General features: G+C 38.7%; 1 protein-coding gene and 1 non-coding gene across 5 annotated transcripts in view; both read left to right on the top strand.

Moving 5' to 3' along the window:
* Window positions 1-21,168, top strand: part of PRRC2B (proline rich coiled-coil 2B) — a 52,975-nt gene that overhangs the window by 22,262 nt on the left and 9,545 nt on the right. For 2 of the 4 annotated variants that reach the window (XM_044663971.1, XM_044663972.1), the window contains exons 10-27: window positions 2,381-2,573; window positions 3,724-4,045; window positions 4,763-4,950; window positions 6,498-6,708; window positions 7,541-7,763; window positions 8,455-10,539; window positions 12,374-12,579; window positions 12,953-13,098; window positions 13,640-13,781; window positions 14,887-14,969; window positions 15,624-15,812; window positions 15,904-16,098; window positions 16,600-16,686; window positions 17,590-17,694; window positions 18,411-18,600; window positions 19,528-19,625; window positions 20,122-20,243; window positions 20,843-21,083. In XM_044663971.1, coding sequence (XP_044519906.1) covers window positions 2,381-2,573; window positions 3,724-4,045; window positions 4,763-4,950; window positions 6,498-6,708; window positions 7,541-7,763; window positions 8,455-10,539; window positions 12,374-12,579; window positions 12,953-13,098; window positions 13,640-13,781; window positions 14,887-14,969; window positions 15,624-15,812; window positions 15,904-16,098; window positions 16,600-16,686; window positions 17,590-17,694; window positions 18,411-18,600; window positions 19,528-19,625; window positions 20,122-20,243; window positions 20,843-21,083 — 5,026 coding nt within the window. Of the gene's footprint in view, window positions 1-2,380; window positions 2,574-3,723; window positions 4,046-4,762; window positions 4,951-6,497; window positions 6,709-7,540; window positions 7,764-8,454; window positions 10,540-12,373; window positions 12,580-12,952; window positions 13,099-13,639; window positions 13,782-14,886; window positions 14,970-15,620; window positions 15,813-15,903; window positions 16,099-16,599; window positions 16,687-17,589; window positions 17,695-18,410; window positions 18,601-19,527; window positions 19,626-20,121; window positions 20,244-20,842; window positions 21,084-21,168 lie in introns of all 4 variants that reach the window. The other 2 variants (XM_044663970.1, XM_044663973.1) reach the window with 2 other exon arrangements.
* Window positions 18,928-19,011, top strand: LOC123238468. The gene has a single exon (XR_006505631.1). It is a non-coding gene; the product is annotated as a small nucleolar RNA SNORD62 (small nucleolar RNA).

The raw sequence follows: 21,168 nt of genomic DNA, 5'->3' as shown, positions 1-21,168 counted from the left end.
TCCTTTTAATAATTTCAAACCTCTCCTAGAAACAAAGCTTTGGTTTTTAACACCACTTTTCTTCTAACTCCTTATTTTTAAAAATTTTTTTTCAATTCTAAATTTTCACCTTCTTTTCATTCAATCCTTTCCTTACTCATTGAAAAGTCAAGATATGTAATCATTATATATGAAGTCATACAAACATTTCCACATTAGCTATATTGCAAGGAAAAAAGAAAAACAAGAAAATGAAAGAAAAAAGTATTTATTCAAGAGTCCATCAGTTTTCACTATGGAGGTAGATAGTGTTTTTCATTGAGTCCTTTGGAATTGTCATGGATCTTTGTATTGATCAGAGTTAGATCCCTATCTTTTTAAGCCTTTTAAAAATCCTGACAACTTTCTATAGACAGGTGGGTGATTTGTGACCTAAGATTGGGATTAGGATCCTACAGTAGTAGTATCAAACTCAAATAGAAATGCATCCCTGAAAGCTACATATTGGCTTAAAAAAACAAACAAGCCACAAATTAACATTATTTCTGTTGTACCTTTTTAATTTTGTTAAACATTTCCCAGTTTGGTTTTGTGACATTGGTTTTTCATCTTCGGCCCTATATCAACATTCTCATTCTATTACTCTTGTTTTTAGCTTAAAATATGAAGAAGAAAAAAATTCCTTTTTTAAAAAATATGATATGTAGACCGATTTCAAGATCCAAAGCAAACTGACTTCAAATAGGAAATACAAATAGGAAAAATATTGAATTTATACGGGAACATTAGACTAATTTACCTGTCAGATCTATGGAGAAGGGAAGAATTTATGACCAAAAAGAGATCAAAATCGTTAAGAGATGTAAAATGTTACTTTAACTATATTAAATCAAAAAAGTTTTGTATAACCAAAACCAACAGAACCAACAAATGAAACCAATTAGAAGGAAAACAGCAAACTAGGGAAAAAATTTTATAACAAATTTTACTCAAGGTCTCATTTCTCAAATATAAGAATACAAGTCTTTCCCCAATTTCCCCAAATGGTCAAAAAGATATGCTCAAACAATCTTCAGATGAAGAAATCAAAACTGTCAATCATATGAAATTGTGTTCTAAATTCCTCCTGATTAGAGAAATGCAAATTAAACCAACTCTGAGGTACCACCTCTCACCTATCAAATTGGCCAATATGACAGTAAAGGAAAATGATAACAGTTGAAGATGTGGCAAAATTGGGATACTAATGCATTGTTGGTGGAGTTGTAAACTGATCCAACCATTCTGGAGGGCAATTTGAAACTATGTCCAAAGGGCTATAAAACTGTGCATAGTCTTTGATCTTTTAATATCACTGCTAGGTCTGTATTCCAAAGAGATTTTTTTAAAGGGTAGGGAAAGGATCTACTTGTACAAAGATTTTTATAGCAGCTCTTTTTATAATGGCAAGAATTGAAAATGAGGAGTTGTCTATGAATTGGCAAATGGCTAAACAAATTGTGGGATATGATGGTGAATGGAATTACTGTTGTATTATAAGAAATGATGTTTGGATGATTTTAGAAAAAGCTACACGAATTGATGCAGAGTGAAATAAGCAGAACAAGGAGAACATTGTACACAGTAGCAGCAATATTGTACTATGATCAACTGTGAAATAACTTGGCTGCTCTCAGCAGTACAATGATCCAGGACAATTCCGAGGGAATGCTATCCATCTCCAGAGAAATAACTGTTGGAGTCATAAGGCAGATCAAAACATGCGATTTTTCAAAAGAAAAAGAAACAAACAGTAGTAGAAAGTTTCCTCACACTTACTGTCTTTTATTTTTCCTCTAAGATTTCTCAAAGCAATATCTTTCATGATGGAAACTTGAATTGATGAAATCCTCATCCAGAAAAAGAATATTTAGTGTTGCTTTCTCCTGTATTTCTATTCTCCTAGCTTTAGAACCGTAAACTCCTTGAAGAAATGATTTATCTTTGCATAACAGATTCCCAAGCACAAAATGTGTTTTTAAAAAAAGAATATTGAATTTAGGGTCTGAGCACCTTGTTTGAATAATAGTGCTTCCATTTATTACATCTATAATTTGGGCAAACCTGTTTACTCCTTTTTAAAATAAAGAAGTTGGATTTGGCTCCTAAGGGCCTTCCTAGCTCTAAATTCTGATTTTAGATGACCTCTCAGGTTCTAATGTTCTATGGTTAAGTGGAAGTCTAATTACTTAAGAGTAATCTTGGTTACTTATATTAGATTTTAGTCACTCCTTCATTATGATCTAAAAATATTAGTGACTTTGTAGGAATTTGTTGGACTTCTCATATAAGGCTAGTTAGAAGTATCAGAATTTGTTTAGAACAATTAAGGTATTTAATGCTAAAAGGAATTTCATTATAGGAACAATTGGGATCCAAGGAGACAGCGGCAGTTGTCACTGAGTTCTGCAGACAGTACTGATGTCAAGCATACCCTGGATGAAGGAAAGAACTGGAGTGAATCTATGGGCATGTCTCGGGCTATCCGTAAGGTGCTAGAGCCTCAACCCCCTTCTAGGAAGCTGAATAGCTGGACCCCAACTCCTGATTATCAGGTATGTGTTGGGTGCTTATGAGGTGTCAGAATTCAGGTGAGGATTCATATAAAGCTCCTTCGATTCATTGATTAGGACAAGAATCATAGTTTAGCATATTGATAGTGCCACAGCAAGAGCTAAACAAGGCCTTTAACTAATTGTAGACATAATTGTACTTCCACTGAATACTATTGGTATGCCCCTAAAAAGTATGTAAATTTTTGTCACTTTTTATGTCCTTGCTATATAAAAGAATTATAAATATTTTTTATAAACTGGACAACAATTGGGGTTTATTTTATCTTATGTATAGGTCTAAGATTTTATTATATTTTATTAACTTCGAATGAGCAAGCAGCTCATTAATAATTTGCATGTGAGAAATATAAGAGAAGGCTCATATTCAACCATATTCTATAGTGGCCTACTTGAACTAATTTTTAGATTCAAATAATAATAGTAACTGTTGGCTCATGGTGATTTAGCATTTTCAAAATGGTTTTACACATATTGTGTTTTTTGAGCTTTACAACAATCCTCTGAGTTAGATATTACTCCCATCAATTGAGTAGGTACTATACTATTATCTTCTGGGTAATTAACATGACCACTCAAGTAATATTTTTTGCCAAACCTGTGATAGTGGTGAGTATCTTAGTCCATATGTTAACAGAAGAGGTAAAATAATAATTAGCCTTTTTTCAGTATTTGAGCCTAGGTAGGTCAGTTAATTGCCCTTCTAAAGCCAAACTTTGTAACCTTATCTATAGTCCAACATCTTCAAAGCAAATTCTTCAGCTTTTTATATTTTATCTTCAAAACTCACAAGTAACTGTCTTGATTTGGTTAGGATTTTGGTTTCTTTTGATAGATTAGGAGTTGCTTAAATTTCTCTATGAGTGAAAATTAGTTTTCCATTTTCTTGGTAGTGAATTACCCATTTTTAAGAGGCTGGAGAAATTGAATGGTTATGGTACCTAAAGAATGGTAAAAGTATATAGTCTAGCAATCTTAAGTCCACTGATGTCTAAATATGGGACCCTTGGCTTGTTATCTTTCAAAACTGACTTGGGCATAGAGCTGAACCTTTGTTCGGGTAAGACTTGTGATTTTCATTGTGATTTTCGTTGTCTTTTGAAGTGGCATCTCATCTCTCTTCTTTTGGCAGAAGTCTTCAATGAGTAACATGCTCCGGCAACAGTCTATGGAAGACAAAGAGGACAAACTTCCCCCACGGCAGAAGTTTGTACCCTCAGAAATCTCTGAGGCTGTGGAGAGAGCCCGAAGACGCCGGGAGGAAGAGGAGCGTCGCGCCCGGGAGGAGAGATTGGCTGCCTGTGCTGCCAAGCTCAAACAGTTAGATCAAAAGTGCAAGCAAGCACAAAAAGCCAGTGAGGCACAGAAACACGTAGACAGTGAAGTTCCCCGATCCCCAGCCACAGCCACTGAGAAGAGTTCCCCACAGGATAATGGCCATGCTTTGCACAAAGGTACAAACTATGTCTGGGATAGGATAGGCTACTCCAGAAAACCTCATCACTCATAGGGTAGTTTTGTGGGATTTATAAATAATATAATACTCTTATGATTGCATAACAATGTTATCTGTTGACCTTGGAATACATTATAAGTGCTATTTTTGTATCACAACATTGTTTCAACAAAGTTTGGAAGAATTTTAGGTTTCTGGTGTTTTATTTTGTTTTTAATTGGAAAAACTATTGCCTAGAGAATTAAACTTGCTTAGTTAAATGGTTTATTAGTAGAGATGGGAGAAATTGATACTTGTTTTTTGATTTGATGCCAGTTCTCAGGACACCTAGGATTTTTCTCAGTGTGTCCTTTGACTTTGATGGCAGCTGCTTTGTATTTGGAAGAGAATTGTTCCCTAGTGATCACTAAGTGACTACCTGGAGCAAAGGGAAAGGTACTTTAGGGGCCAAATGAGTATTGTTCAGTCTTGAACCTAAAAGATGAAAGATTATGTGAGTACTCTTGTATACTTAAGTTCTTCCTAATTTATTAAAAGTCATCTGTCATAAAATTTCTCTCTTCCTTAATGACCTCAGCTAAACAGAGAGAACAGTGTAAGTGGACAGCACAATGTGAACTTGTTGAAAGATGGAGCCTAACATCACATTTTCTGTGCTTTTGTCAAATGACAACATGTCAAAAAATAGAATTCCTTCTATTTTTTTGCTCTGCAGCAACACCTGAGTTACATGCCCAGGAATCTCCTACTACTTACAATGAAGAAGAGACAGTTATCCCTCCTGCTGTGACCCAGAGTAGCAGTGATGAGGAACTCAGAGAGTCCACATCTCCTGCGCAAGAGTTCAACAAATATCAGAAATCACTTCCACCTCGATTTCAGCGCCAACAGCAACAGCAGCAGGTAAAGACAGTAAGCATTTAAAAGAACAACAACAACAAAAAAAGCAGTAATGCCAATTCTCTTCTCCTTTTCTACTTTATCTTTGCCAATCAATAAATCTAAGAGTTGGGCAATTAAAATAGGGACATTGGTAGATCATTTTATACATATTACTTATTGAGAACAAGGAAGACTTTGATTAAACTTTTGTTGTTAGAAAGTAGCTTTTGGTCTCTTTTCCTTTTTTCATGGTGGTTAAAAGGCAATGTGCTTGGCTAACAGTATATAAATGAAAGAGTATCTTCCTTGGGCTCTGATTAACACTTCTTGGGTCAATGTTAGCTTCTTTTGGGTTCTAGAGCACCCACTTGGTATTCCCTTTAATCTTTTGATCATCTTCACTAATCATTAGTGTCCAAACCCCAGAGCAGACCCTCATTATGCTTTTTAAGTTTTTAGGACTCTTGAAGTAACCAGAACTTTTTAAATCTGAAGTTTTCAGGAGTTTTTCAACTGAGCCTTACACTTTGTACAGGAACAGTTAACCTATTGAGCTTACTTTTAGACTAGGAAATTAGTAGTTCATCAGTAAGGCATATTCATGAAGTAAGGTGTCATTACTGATTGGAAAATTTTAGATAACTTCATTTAAACAGCACATTAATAACAGTGCCTAAAGTTAACTCTGAGAAGTGGAAAGGACTAGCACCAAGCTGAAAGCCATAAACAGACCAACTGGATAAATTCTATAAACAAACTGTGCTTGGATCCATCCTCCAAGGACATTTGAGGTTTGGACATGAGCAATTCTGCTGAATTCTTTTGTCTTGCTTCTATTTTTGAAAGGGAGAAAATAGAAAATAACTATCATCTCTTTGCTACAGTTATTCCATTCACCAGTTGCCAGGTTGGCCTAAAGACTGTATATTACTAGAGCATCAAGGATCTTTTGGATTTGCTACATTTATGCTATTTATGCATATTGACCCTCAGCCACCTTCTTTTCCATATGAAATCTGCTATAGTTTCATAGAATCTTAGCTGGCAGATTAGATGGTCTTTTCTGTTTTTATTTGAAAAGATGTGTGTTGAAGACATGCTGAATAATGTTGCATTAGTACATACATTCTACTAGCTAGGATCAAATGCATGTTGAATTGATTCAAGTATGTTTGTTGTTTTTTTCAACTCTTAACCAATAACATGTTGGGCTTATAGAACAGGCTAGGATAAAGAAGAAATAAGCTCTCTCTGGGGCAGGTTCATTTCTGTGGTTTGATGATATAAAGCAGTTTTTACTTTGGGAAGTTTTTATGCCCAAATAAATTGTGACCAGACACCAGAACCTGACCATGGCCATGAAGGCTAGCCAACCTGAGTTTTTTTTTCTCTGGTAATCGATACCTGCTTATATTTTCCTGTTAGGTGGGATGCTGCTTTATTTAGTTCTTGATCTCTCAAAACTGTGGCATCTGTTTGATCAAAGGTGGAAGAACATATCTGTGGGTGGGTGCTTCCATCCCTGGATAGTCCTGTACCTTAATAAATCCATTCTCTTTCTTGATTAGGAACAGCTGTATAAGTTACAGCATTGGCAGCAACAGCAGCAGGTCTATCCTCCACCTTCCCATTCCCACCCTCAGCGTACCTTTTACCCACATCACCCTCAGATGCTGGGATTTGATCCCCGATGGATGATGATGCCCCCCTACATGGATCCACGAATACCTCCAGCTCGAACCCCTGTTGATTTTTACCCTTCAGCTCTACATCCTTCAGGTAAGAGCTTTTTGATTGTTAACTAAGTCAGCATTAGTCCACTGGCCAGATTCTTTTACTTTTTTTGAAAAAGCACCTGCTTCCCCTCTCTTCTCTCACTTACTTGTAGGCTTTAGATGTGAGAGATAAATTTAGTTTCCCAGAACTGCTTTTTACATAAACTTGTAGAACCAAAAGGACAAAAACATAGAAAGTTGTCTTGTCTGACCCAAGACAAGGAGGAATTTCAGCTCCACCAAAGTCAAGTGAATATAACACAAATTGATTAATGTGTTATGGGCCAATGATTTTATGCTTAATCTGCTCAGGCAAAGTTTTTTTAAAATCTCATCTTTCCTTTTCCTTTTACCCCCCTAATTTTTACAAGTGAAGGAATCCTGTGACTTTTTTAAAGCTCTTACAAGTTTTTAGAACCAATTTCCTTAGTGGTGGATGATAGCTAGAGATTGAGCTCAGGAATTGTCACACTGGCATAGAATTTATCATAGGCAAGCTTCTGGGACTTTAATTTCCTGAGCTCAGTAGCAGCGAAAGACCCCTGATACAAAACTCCTTTTAGTTCTCTATCATAATATCATTTCATTTTAAAAAGTTATCTCTTATGTATTATAGATTTTATTTGTGAATAATAAGCTCTGTAGATTGGTAACTAATCAGTGGCAACATTCCAGTTCCTTTTTCTGTTTTCTACTTCTTGAATGTTCTCTCTGGTTAATTGATAGGTTTCTATATCTACCTCCTTTTTCTGCTTTAAGGAAGAGATTGTACTGGTCCCCACTGTGCAGCTGGGTTTTGAACAAGATTATAGTTATCAGTTCTTTGCTGTTTTTAGGAATGATGAAACCAATGATGCCACAAGACTCCATCAATGGGACTGGCTGTCACTCAGAAGAACAGAACTGTCCACCCCCAGTCCAAGAAAGGAAAACAGCTTCAATGGAACCTGCTCCTGTGTGGAGCCAAGAGAGCTATGTGACAATTCCAAACAAAGGGTACACTCTCCCAAATCCAAAGCAAAATGACACAACTTTGACAATTGAAGGAGTACATGCCAGGTGAGAGGACACATGGTGCCACTGACCTACTATTGATTAACTGAGACTGATTCTGAAAGTCCCTGCTTACAAGATGAAAGTAAGGGGCTTAGTGAAGAGGTGCTAGTAAGGTGAAGAGGTGCATTAGATCTCTTTATGTGCACTTAGGGGAGGAGAGGGTGGTGATAAAGGGCTTTCGACATCTGCATTTTTCTTTGAACACTTAGTTGTGAGAGAATTCTAACTGAAGGCAGAATTGAAGGGCAACAAGGAATTCCTGGTAACAAAAGTGAAGCATTGACAGGTTCTGCCTTATTTTCATACAATAGGACCATAAGACCTTTTCAGAGTGGCTGGATCAAGACTGATAGTTGTTAAAGTAGAGAAGACTATTCTGATTACCTAATGGATTAATAGAATGCAGCTTCTCTTTGCTTCCTCCAAAGTTCATTCTTTTTTCTGGATGATAATTTGTGTCTCCCAGTGCTATGAATTCCTCAATGTTGGGGACTCTAAAGACACTAAATTAGTCAGATGGTCTGACTTGTGGGTTTGTGATTGCTTTGTTTAAAGATAGAGAATGATCTTGATGCTTAAAATTTAAAACATCAATTTTTTTTCTCATCTCTTGGAGCTATATTCTATATTCAGAATGGAAACCTGGAGCCAGATTCCAATCACATTTACTGGTTTTTTTCTGGTTCCTTTTCAGGAATGAAAGCTCTTACTCTGCCCCAGCTGGAAGGTCAGGAGGTATAAGTGCCCAGCATGATCTCTTTGAGGAGAGAGGGGATGAGTACTTAAATGCTTTTGACAAGAAGGCCCAAACAGACTTTGACAGCTGTGTCTCCTCTCAAAGAATAGGTCAGGAGCTTTTGTTTCCACCCCAGGAAAATGTGCAGGAGGCAGTTGCTTCTGGGGTTCATCATACAAACCTCAGGTGCTCCCCATTGGAGTCTGACTTTGTCCCAAGTGATAAAAAACCAGAATATAGCAGTTGGGATGTTGGACATCAGCAGAAGCCCTCTGACACAGCTAACAACCTAGAAGAGGCTCCTAGGGAGGAGCAGACCTTCAACTCTGACCCCTGGAAAAAGGAGGGGAGCGTCAGCAAACAGCCTGCCTCAGAGACAGAATGGGTCCCCGAGAACCGAAACACTAATAACCAGCAACAGGAACAAATTGGGAGGACTCGGAGATCTGGTCCTATTAAGAAACCTGTCTTGAAGGCTCTTAAGGTTGAAGAAAAGGAGAAGGAACTGGAGAAAATTAAGCAGGAAGTGGGGGAAGACAAATCCCATCTATCCAAAGAGAAGGAGCCACTCAACAAAGCTGAGAACGATGGGACTGATGAGGGAGACTCTCCATTGGTTAACTCTTCACATCCCCTTCTGACTCAAAAGGGCTCCTCTCAAACCAACTTTGGCCATGAGAATGAGAAGTTAGAGGAAGAAGAGAAGCCTGATAGGGCCTGGGAGACCAAGATTTCAAGGGATTCCAGTGATCTTCCTCCAACAAAGAGGAATAATTGGATTTTCATAGATGAAGAACAAGCCTTTGGAGGCAGAGGTCAGAATAGAAGCCGTGGAAGGGGTTTCAGAGAATTCACTTTCCGAGGTCGGGGTACTGGTGGAAGTAGTGGCAATGTTTGTGGTAGTGGTGGTATCATTGGTAGCAGAGGACTATATAACAACCAAAGAAGTACCCGAGGGCGGAGTCTCCGTGAGTTCAATCAGCCTGAAGATTTCCCTAGAGGCAAGCCTCGACGCAGAATTGCCAGTGAGACTCACAGTGAGGGCTCTGAATATGAAGAACTCCCTAAACGGCGCCGACAGAGGGGATCAGAGAATGGGAATGATGGGTCTCATCTGGAAAGAGAGGAGAGTGACTTGAAGAAAGGTGATTACAAAGATTCCTGGCGATCTAACAAGATCTATTCAGATGACCACAGTAGTTTGGATACTAAGAACAGAGCCCCTCGAGCTTTTGGCCGAGCACTCCCTCCAAGGCTGAGTAACTCTGGGTATGGACGGAGAAGCTTTGTGTCAAAGGAATCATCCCATTGGCAGAGCAAAAGTACTGGTGGCTCTTGGCAAGACTACAACAATGGTATGTCCTCAGATACTTTTGGGGCACGACGACCAACAGACCGAGACTATATCCAAGATAATTATAAACATTCTGATTCATTCAGTGGGAGAGGCTTTGAAGACATTCACCTGGATGATAAAAGGTCCTTTTTCCAAGATGATTATGTAGATTCTGAAAACGTAGAAAACAGGCCCTTCCGGAGACGGCGACCCCCTCGGCAAGACAAACCTCCTCGATTTAGGCGCCTCCGTCAAGAACGAGAGTCCTTGGGCCAATGGGGTTCTGATGAGGGACCAAACTTACTTTCTGGTCAGTGGCCAGGAAGGCCAAAGTTGGTTTTGGCAGAGAAGAGCAATCTTTCTGGCCGGAGAACCCCCGAACTCTCCTACCAGAATTCTTCTGATCATGCCAATGAGGAGTGGGAGACTGCATCTGAGAGCAGTGACTTCAGTGAAAGGCGAGAGCGGCGAGAAGGTGGGACAGCCGAAGCTGATCCCCAGCTGGATGGTAGCCTATCTGGAACCAGTTTGGGTGAGAAGAGAGAGTTGGCCAAACGGAGCTTCTCAAGCCAGAGACCCCTAGTGGACAGGCAGAGCCGCAAGATAGAACCTGGAGGGTATGGGGAGAAGTCTGTCAGGCAAGGAAGCAGCGGATCTGCTACCCGATATGAGACCCAACAGAATGGGACACCTTTGAAAACCAAAAGGTAACAAAACACAAAATCCCTGTTTGTTTTTAATTTAAAAAAAAATATATACAAAGAAACATATAAAACTTCATGCATAAAGGTAGCTATAGTTCTCTTTCTCTCTGTGTCCCTGCCATATGTTAGATGCTCCCTAACTTGGTCTAGAGTTGCATTCCAGAGGGTTAACTACTGAAATCTCTGTTCATGGTTCTTCTTGTAGCTCAGAAGATAAAAGTAAAGGATTGTCTTACATCTGGCCTGTATACTAGAGAATCTAGCATCCTTCTTGGTGTTATAAGCCCTGCTAAGGGGTCATTGCAAAGAAAACAATTTTTCTTTGTAACAAGATAATAAGCAATAGTTATTCTACCAGAATTCTCTACTTGAACCTTCTCTGGTCAGCAGCTCTGTTTGGGGAGCTTTGTAGCATTCCGGCTGCACCAAGTCAGCTTCTCTAGGAGTCCTCCCTCCCAGCAGTAGAAAGTCAAGGAATTCTCCTTCTGGAATGTTAACTCAGTGCAATAAGGGACAGGGGTTAAAGAAAATGACTGTCAGTTGTCTCCAGTGTTGCTCCAAAGTCTGGACTGCCTGCCTGATAGCTCTAAGTATATCTTTGGTAGAAACTTTGAGGTAGATATTCTATTCTCAGGGATTACTGCTCCCTTGGGAGAACTTACAGGCTGCTCCTAGTTTGGAAAGTTATAAACGGCTTGATTGTTGTTTTCCTTTGAATCCCCTCTCTCCATAGTATTGAGGAAATTAATACTCTTGAGATCTGTGGAGTAACAATTAATTTAGATCCTAAAGTGTGGTTTATGCTCTCAAATGTTGGTTCATTCTCCCTTAAATACCCATAGCTGATGATGCTTGGAAGAACTTCTGATCTCTGCTCCTTTCCTGGTATTTATTTCCATATGGGTCTGCTTGAGGGAGTAGCCAAGAATAGATTATGTTTCGAATTGTAAAATAGGACTAGAGGGGCATTTGGCTTCTTTCATCTCTTCTTGTGCATCTAGGCTGAATCTGACATGCTATCATAGGGAAGAGAAGTATTTTTTAAATAGGAGTGATCATGGAAATAACAGTAATAACTAGCATTCATATAACATTGTAGGTTTGCAAAACATGTTACAAATATAACAACCCTGTGAGGTTGGTGCTATTATTATCTCCATTTTAGAGATGAAGAGACTGAGACAGAAATTAAGTGATTTTCCCCAGGGCCACACAGCTAAATAAGTGTGAGAGGTTGAATTTGAACTGAGGTCTTCTGATTTCAGGTCCAGTACTCTATCCATTTTGCTAACTATCTTTTTTAAATAGAACCTGTATAATGAACATATGCGATATCACTGAATCAATGTTTAGTAGTAGGTTATTATGCTTTTTAAAGGATATTTTTTCTCAATTACATGCAAAAACTTTTAATATTTAACATTCATTTTTATAATTTGAGTTCTAAATTCCCTTTCTCCTTCCCAACCCTCCCCTCTCCTTGAGAAGAAAAGTACTTTGATATAGATTTTATATATGCCTACATGGAAAACACATTAGTACATGTTGCAAAAGAGAAGACAAATAAAACAAAAAAAATAAAGTTTAAAAAGTGTTTCAAACTACTTTCAGACTTGCCTCAGTTAGCTCATTAGGTTTTAAAGGAAACCACAAGGAAAAACAAAAATATAACCATCCTATCCACATTGATTAGAAAGAACTCTATAAGAGCATGTGTGTGTGTGTGTGTGTGTGTGTGTGTGTGTGTGTGTGTACATGGGTGTACGTACATACTAAGTTTTTATTTCTCTTCCTCTGTTGACATATGGCTTTATCTGAGCTTACTTGTACTCTGCAGGTCTCCAGAAGAGGCTTTACCTGGAGGCCTTGGCAACTCTAACAGTGGGAACAGTCATTCCACATATAATCTGGAGCGAGTTGCCCACGCCAACTCTGACATTACTGAATCACCAGGGAAGAAGACAGAAAAAGAATCCAAGTTGGCTGTTCAGAGGGCAGGAGAGAAGGGAGAGGCCCTTCCACAGTTTGACTTAAGTTATGGAAGTGAGTTTTTGATCAGTCTTTGGAAAGTAGGGAGTAAAAAGGAAAAAGAAGCAAAAATAAAGCCAGAACCAAGAAATCTCATCATGGATCTGGTAGTTTATTCCTTTCCCTCATAGAAGGCTTAGGTATCATTTTTCATTTAGTATTGCATATGTTAGATGAGGAGATCATGTCCCTTTGATTCATCAAGGGTAAGTGCCGAAAGGTTTTTACCTAGATGAGAGAGCTGCTCTGTTGGATTAGTGTCTATACTTGCAGGCAAAATGAGGTCTAAAAAGAGTGTAGCCTAATGTTAGGGCATTTTAATCTATCAAGATACTTGTTGACTTTAATGGAAACATTTTTTCCTCCTTCTCATGAAACTGCCACTCAGATACTATCATAGACAATCGGGTTTCAAATCCTGGAGAGGAAAGTGAAGTGGGTTCCATGGTGAGTGAAGGTTTCATTGAGGTTTTAACTAAAAAGCAACGTCGCCTGATGGAGGAAGAGAGGAGGAAGAAAGAGCAAGCTGTCCAGGTGAGTAGAGATGAGAAGATGGGAATAGGGCAGACAAGTAGTCTGATTGGAAAGAGAGGAAGAAGTGAATGATGGGATTTTAGATAAGACAATAGAGCAAGGACTTCCCTATTGCAGGACCTAAGAAGTTAATTTGTTTCACTCATTTTTGAAAAACAGCTGTGTAAGAGAAAGCACAGGGTAATACTAGCAGATATATGCAAAAAAACAAACAAACAAAAAAAAAAACAAACCCAGGTTGTTTTGTGTGTATGCTGAAATTCCTTAGCTTGTCTAGGACTTTTCCTTTCTTACTTAGTTAATCAAATAGCATGAATGCAGTTGTACCTACTTGTTTTCAAATTAGACTTTTGCTAAAGTCTTATGAAAAAGATGAAGCAGGACCAAGAGTGAGTTGTGTAGAGAGTCAAATAACTGGACCCTCTGGGCCTCCTTTGAGCATTCTCAAAGTTGAGTGTTTGGTGATAAAATTGGTAGGAATGTCTTGAATTTTGTATTTCAGGCATAATGTTTAGACTGATTATCTATTAATTTTCCTCAGGCGCCCACCAAAGGCCGAACTCTGTCATCACGAATCCCTCCTCGATTTGCTAAGAAGCACAATAACCTATGCTTAGAGCAAGGGGATGGAGCAGTGCCTGGCAGTAGCCTGGGCACAGAAATCTGGGAGAATAATAGCCAAGGTGAGCTCAGTAAGTCACCTGGTTGGGCCACGTTTTACCTTTCTTCCTGCATGCATTTAGATAGGGTTTGGACAACTATTGGTAACAAAAGCAGTTCCTGACAAAGCCCAAGTTTAGACTTCCTGCTACATTAGCTTTGTTTACTGGGGGGTACATAAAAGAGTCAGATGGAGGTGGATTTAAAAAAAAAAAAAAGGCCAAAAACAGAATCTGCTTGGCTACTTTGATTAAACAGTAGCTTATTAAGGGTACTTTATTACCTGGGAAAACTCCTTCCCACTATTCTCGCCATAATGTGTTAGTAGTCTTGATAGGATTTAAGCCAGTGATTTTTTTTTTCCACCTGTCTTATTTTATCCTGATAACAAGGGAGGGAAATACATTACTATGGTCTGTCAAAGATCCTGACATTTTTGCACCTACAATATGCTCTTTTCAGCTCTATTTCAGATGTAATTTTCAGTCATCTTTTGGCCAAGCTCTTTTATGTGAGGGCAAACAAATTCTGTGCACTTTACTTTAGAAAACATATCTGTATGTATGTTACTTGTTATAACTGAATATCTTGATGTCATAATTTTAAAGCTGAAAAAGAATGGATGTCCAGATTCTAATCTTTCATTTTGTAGATGAAAGATTTGAGACATAAAAGCCATAAGTGGCAGGGGTGGGACTTGGACCCAGAACCTTGTGACATTGAATCCAATGCTTTTTATAGTATTCTACATTGCTACTTCTTTTACTGCATTGGGAAAAATTCTCTCTGAGACATCATAGAATGACTTTTAATAATGAAAAAATTTTAAATCCCATTTTTATCTTATAATAAAAATATCTCATGATATTCTTAAATTTTAAAATATCAAATGTAGAGATACTATAGGTTTATTTTTCTATTTAACATATTGGTTTAAGGGGAAATGGTACCAGGTTCACTGAATAGTACCCACTTTTTTTTTTTAACCCTTACCTTCCATCTTGGAATTGATAATGTGTATTGGTCCTCTTTAATGAAATGTACTTGTATTAGCCTTCTTGAGGGTGCCCAAACCTAAATTCTTTTGGTCTGTTGGTTTGCATTTCCTGTTTCCTCTTTGCTTTTTAGCCCTTCCAGTTCAGTCCACCAGCAGTGATTCCTGGAGTAAAGCTGTCAATGCCTTTACCAGCACTGAGTCCAGTTCTACAGAAGTGAGTGGTCCCTTCCTGTCTCATTGTTTGTCAGTGCACTTTGGTGCTATCAGTGTTGTTACAGCTGATTTAGGCTACTGCTTTTAATCTAGTTGTTTAATCCTCACTGAGCTCTACCACTTACAAAATCGTGTCTCTTGAAATAGAGGATGATTCTGGATTGAATTAAGTTCTAGCAAACTAGAGTTCAGCAGTGGCCTTGCATTCTTAATTTGTGATGCTTCTCATATTAAAGAAGTGTTTCCTTGTGGCTACTTATGGTGGGAAAGCATAATTATAAAAAGAAAAAAATAATCAACCTGGGTGAGGAAAGCAGCTTCTCTCCTGGAGGGCACTGGAGTTTCTGGTTTGGGGTCATAAGTGAAATAAGTTTGGTAGTGTCAGTTTAAAGACCATTTGGTTATGAAGATAAAGAAGGATTAGTGCCTTTGGTATCTGGAGATGCTAGGTCCTAATGGTAGGTCAGGACAGACATTTTTTCCTTTTTTAGAGATCTAAGTGGGCTAGAAGGGAAGGGGGATCATGAGGTGTTTGGAGTTAATTATAAGGATTTCTATCCTGTTTATAAGTTTTATATATATCCCCTATGTTTTTGCTTTTGTTTTAACCTTGGAGTATTGAGAGTGTTAACCCATTTTGTGCTTTGCATAGCAGGGTTTTAAAAGCAGCCAGGGAGATAGTGGCATTGACTTGAGTGCAGAATCTCGGGAGTCTTCTGCAACCTCCTCCCAGAGAAGTTCTCCCTATGGCACTCTCAAACCAGAGGAGATGAATGGGCCTGGCTTGGTGGAACCCAAATCTGACTGTCAGAAGGAACAGGCTCAGAAACAATCTGAGAAAAAGGTAATCTGCATTTGATAGCCCAATCTGAGGACAAAATAACTAGGTTGGACATTTTTAGCTTTTGTCTTAGTCTTTCTGCTTTCCCCTTAAGGATTCAGAGCAAGGTTCAGGACAGAACAAGGAGCACAAGCCTGGACCCATCGGCAATGAGCGCTCTCTGAAAAACAGAAAGGGCTCTGAGGGTGGAGAGCGACTGGAAGGGAATGTGCCACCTGTTAATGGGGTAGAGATTCATGTGGATTCTGTGCTGCCTGTTCCACCCATTGAATTTGGAGTCAATCCTAAAGTGAGGATTTTATTTTTACTTTTATTTCTTATTTTGGGGATGGGAGTATAGTGGCTTAAACTTGTTGCAGGGAAAAGATAGGGTATTCTTTTGGGAAATTAAAGGAATGAGGGGGTAGTTATAGAGGGAGAAAAGATTACAATCAAGTTCAAATATCATGAATACTAGGTAGTATCAAATTGCCTAATAGATTTCATTACTGATACAAACCAGGTTCTCAGGATAAATTTAGCACATAACATTCACTTTCCATCCGGAAAACAAATGGGAATGGGGAAAAGTAGAAATTCCTAAACTCTATACCTTCATGTATGCCTTTGGAAAACATGTCATTTTACTAAGCACAGGGTGAATGTTTGGCTGAATATGTGGCTCTTTGTTAAATGCTTCTTAGTGGATTTTCTGGGTTACTGAGATTGGAGATCAGTTAGTTATATTTTTAGCATCCCCAGTGCATGGACCGTGCATTGTCTGAATGGGATGAATGTTTCCTTCTTTTAGGACTCTGATTTTAGCTTGCCCCCTGGCTCTGCTTCCAGTACTTCAGCAAATCCCGTTGTCAAACTGCAGGATGCCTTGGCCAGTAATGTAAGTGTAAACCCCATCCTGCCTTCTACTTAGTCCCACTCTCAGTTTAGGAGTACAGAGAGAATATTCAAAGCATCTTTATTTTCTTGGAAGATTCCTTAAAGAGAATTTTCCTTCAGTTTTTCACTACTGCTTTCAAAATCATCTCTTCTTTTATAAAAGGCCTCTTTAGACTGTTCCATCTGAAACAAATGGATTTGGATCATGGAATAGATACAGGCCTATTGCAATGTCTACGTAGCATGTTAGTAATTGGTTTGCTTGTGATTTAGTCATCTGTGAAATCTTCCATTCCTTCCCAAAAACCAATTTTTGGATAAAATTTGTGCAGCCCAGGCAGTATTGTATTTGTGTCGTATACCCTTTGAGCCCACTATTCCTTAGGAGTTTGGGTGAAACCCATCTCTCTCAAACATCATGAATTGTAGCTATTGCAACCATTAATTGATGATGCCAACATACTGTTGATTAGATCTAAAGAAAGTGAGTTGATGAGTATTGAATGTTATTTCCAGGATATCAACCTTAGCAAAACAAAATTTATTTTGATTTTGACTATTGAAAAAAATTTTTTTAAATCCTTACCTTCTGTCTTAAAATTACTACTGTGTTAAGTGACTTACCCAGGGTCACACAGCTAGGAAGTGTCTGAGGACAGATTTGAACCTGGGACTTCCCATTCCTGGCCTGGCTCTCAATCCACTGAGTCACCCAGCTGCCTCCAACTTTGACTATTAATATGTTCCATTTGCCATAGGGTAGATCATCTTGACATGTGTCAAAAAAGTTAAAAACTAATATTCATTCAAGCTTTCTCTTAATTTCCTATTCTCTTGAGCTCTTTTTTCTTTGACTTTTTCTTCCATGTTCTACTCATGACTTTCCCTTTTTTGCTCTTTTCAGGCAGGGTTAACACAATCTATTCCCATTCTCCGACGAGATCATCACCTTCAGCGGGGCATGAGCCTGAATCCAATGTCTTTTCCCACAGCTGACCTCACTCTTAAGGTAATAAGGGCTCTGGCACTGTTTGAGTGAGTGACTGAAACCTTATTTATTGTAAAGAGGTAGGGGTGACCAATTATTCTGTCCTGGTTTTCTGTTCATATTTGAACCCTCAGAATTTCCCTGAGTAGGTAATGTGTGTGTGTGTGTGTGTGTGTGTGTGTGTGTGTGTGTGTGTGTGTGTTTAATGTGGTAGAGTAGGCAAGTTTTTATAGAAACTGATTGGATTAAAGTAATATTTCACTGCCGTGTTCCAGGCTTGGATGTTAGGGTCAATGAATGCTGATTGTACTGGCTTTTGAAGGGAAGCCTTTCTTTCAGCAGCCAGTGATGTCATCCAGGCACTATTTCCCTGCTTCCCTCACCATCTTTGCCTTCCTGCAGTTCTGCCGCACATTCAAACCCCACAGTGACTCCATTGATTGGTCAGCCAGTGCTTCCTTTTCCAAACATTTACCTTGCTCATCTGGGGGGAGGAGGAAAACAAGCATGCTGGATCTGTTTGAGTTAAGACGCTTCATTGCCTGTTTCGTGTTTATTTTTGGAAGTCAATTATTGCCTGAGGTTCAGTTTAGAGCAGGAACATGGCAACTGCCTTAGGATAGATTATGAGAGGCTTTNGTTATATATATTATTATATATTAATATATAACTGCTTTCATTATCTTCTATCACTACTAGTAATTTTTCTCCTCTTCCCCCCCCCCCCCCTTCCAAAGATGGAGTCTGCACGCAAGGCTTGGGAGAACTCCCCCAGTTTGCCTGAGCAGAATTCTCCAGGAGGAGCTGGTTCAGGCATCCAGCCTCCTTCCAGTGTTGGAGCTTCCAGTGGGGTCAACTACAGTTCTTTTGGTGGAGTTTCCATGCCACCTATGCCTGTGGCATCTGTAGCACCTTCTTCTATTCCAGGTATCATGTTTTTCATTCTAATCAGGTTCATGTGCTCCTTCTAGATTACCAAAAGAGACCTGTTATAGCAAAAGCCCTTCTTACCTTGATTTTTGGAGTCTATAAATAATTTTTTAAAGTGTAAGTGGTCATAGATAACTTTATTTTGTGATGAAATTGATCATCACTTGCTTATTAGTCCCTTTCCAAAAGCAATTAACAAATAAGAGAGTCCTAGGTCATTTGTAGTAAAGTTCTACACATTGGTATTCCAGAAAAGTAGCTTTTTATGAATATAGATCATGGGAATTTTGAGCCCCACCCAGCTCATTCCCCTCCAGCATTGAGTCTCAGTGATGTATTCCAATAGATCCTTCTGACCCTTCAATGTGTACTCAGTAAAAGGGAAATGAAGAGGCAGTACCTGAGAGACTTAAGGCTGCTTTGATTTTTCATTGTACCATGTATAATAGGATTTTGCTAGACTCCTAAAATCTGGCTAAAATGAGGACTAAGAAAGGAAGAAGGCTGAGATTGAGTTGAATTCTTTTACTTTTATGACATTTATTTCTGCCACCTCAAGTCCTAAAGCTTTAGCCCAAGTCTTCCTATATATTAGCTAAAGTAGCTTCTTTATGCCCTCTTCAAGTACCAGAATGGTACCACTAAAATACAGATATCCAACTATATTTAGACAAGTTGGTAGCTGGCCTGGCATCTCATCTCTAGCATGAATGTTTCCAAAGAGATATTTGTATATTGCTTTAAGGTATATAAAGCACATTATATATAACATATTATATATAATATATTTTCTCACTTGAGAAAAAGATTGAATTTTGTAGGTGCCTAGTTACCTCTTTTTATTCCTACTTTGTAAGTGTCTAATTGGAATGGACTAAAAAGGGGAGATTACAGAATTTTCTACTTTCTGATTTCTAATTTCAGGTAACCACATCCCACCTTTGTATCTGGATGGCCATGTGTTTGCAAGTCAGCCTCGTCTGGTCCCCCAAACGATACCTCAACAGCAGAGCTACCAACAGGTAAAAACCACCTAATGATTAGCACAGTGTGAGAATAAAGGACCAATACTAGATTCATTGCTTTTTAATTAATTCTTTCCTTATATAAGATTTTTCTAATATATAACTCCCTTTGAAATTAGCCTTCTTATTTCCATGGTGTGATGACAGAAAAGAAGGCCTATTGGCCATTATTACATTGCCTGAGGGTAAAATTATTTTATATTATTATGATTATATTATGATTGTAGAAATGAATTTGTTCTCATTTTGACAAGAGGGTCTTCATCTTGGATGCCTAAGGATTATTTTTGGAGCCTTGCCCCATTGAGTTAGTGGGCCTTTCTCTCATTTCCCATAGAACCATATGCAAGACAGTTATAAGGCTGAATAAGGATGTTGTTTTGTTGTCAGGATGAATACATGGGAAATGTAATTAGGGTGCTAAAAGGCTTGGTATATACCTTGTTCCTGTTTCTCATCATCCTGCTTTATTTTTTCCTTCTCTTTCTCTCAGGCTGCCCAACAGATTCCAATTTCTCTCCATACATCTCTACAGGCACAAGCTCAGCTTGGGTTGAGAGGTGGACTTCCTGTCTCCCAGTCTCAGGAGATCTACAGTTCCATACAGCCCTTCAGGTAACATGTCCTACACACTAACCATGCATATACAGTGTCTCCAAAAGGCTTTTGTGGACTCTCTGTATTTCTTTCCCAAGTCAGTTTATGAGTAGGACCTTGAATATGAAATTTGACTTAAATATCTTGCCCTCGCTGTCCATTGTTACGGATATGCCCTCCTTGTTAATAAAGAACTAATTAATAATTGTTTAGAGGTGTCTCAGATCCATTTGATAATTTTGTTTAAGGCTTTGGGGCAGCCAGAGTGGCTCAGTGGATAGAGAACCAGACCTGGAGTTGGGAGGTCCTGGGTTCAAATTTGGTCTCAGACACTTTTAGCTTATGTGACTGGGCAAATCACATAACATTAGTTGCCTAGCCCTTACTGCTCTTTTGCCTTAGAACTGATACTTAATATCAATTCTAAAACATAAGGTTTTAAAAAAAAAAGACAAAAAAACCTCAAGGCTTTGTGTGTAGCAATAGCTAGGTTATTTCATAAATTTCATTTCAAATGCTTAGCCAGCCTGGTAAAACTTGGTTTTGGGGGTGGGAATGGGAGTTTGTTTTTTTTATATAAGAATGAACTCCTTTTGGTAAAAAGATTCCTTCTTTAGATCTCAGGTGTACATGCACCCCAGCCTGTCCCAGCCTAGCACCATGGTCCTAACTGGAGGAACTGCCTTGAAGCCTCCTTATTCTGCTTTTCCGGGCATGCAACCCTTAGAGATGGTCAAGACTCAGTCTGGATCTCCTTACCAACCAATGAATGGAAGCCAGGCTCTGGTATATGAGAGTCAGCTCAATCAGGCAGCTGGAATGGGGGCCTCCCAGATGATGGACTCCCAGCTAACACAGGTTAGAAATAAGCTGGCATCAGGGGAACATAATTTTTACTTGTTTTTTTTTTTTTAATTTTGTCTAGTTTGTGTTTGCCTTTAAA

This window comes from Gracilinanus agilis, chromosome 2, assembly GCF_016433145.1.
Source record: "Gracilinanus agilis isolate LMUSP501 chromosome 2, AgileGrace, whole genome shotgun sequence".
Classification (NCBI taxonomy): domain Eukaryota; kingdom Metazoa; phylum Chordata; class Mammalia; order Didelphimorphia; family Didelphidae; genus Gracilinanus; species Gracilinanus agilis.
This window is presented reverse-complemented; position numbering and strand designations above follow the sequence as displayed.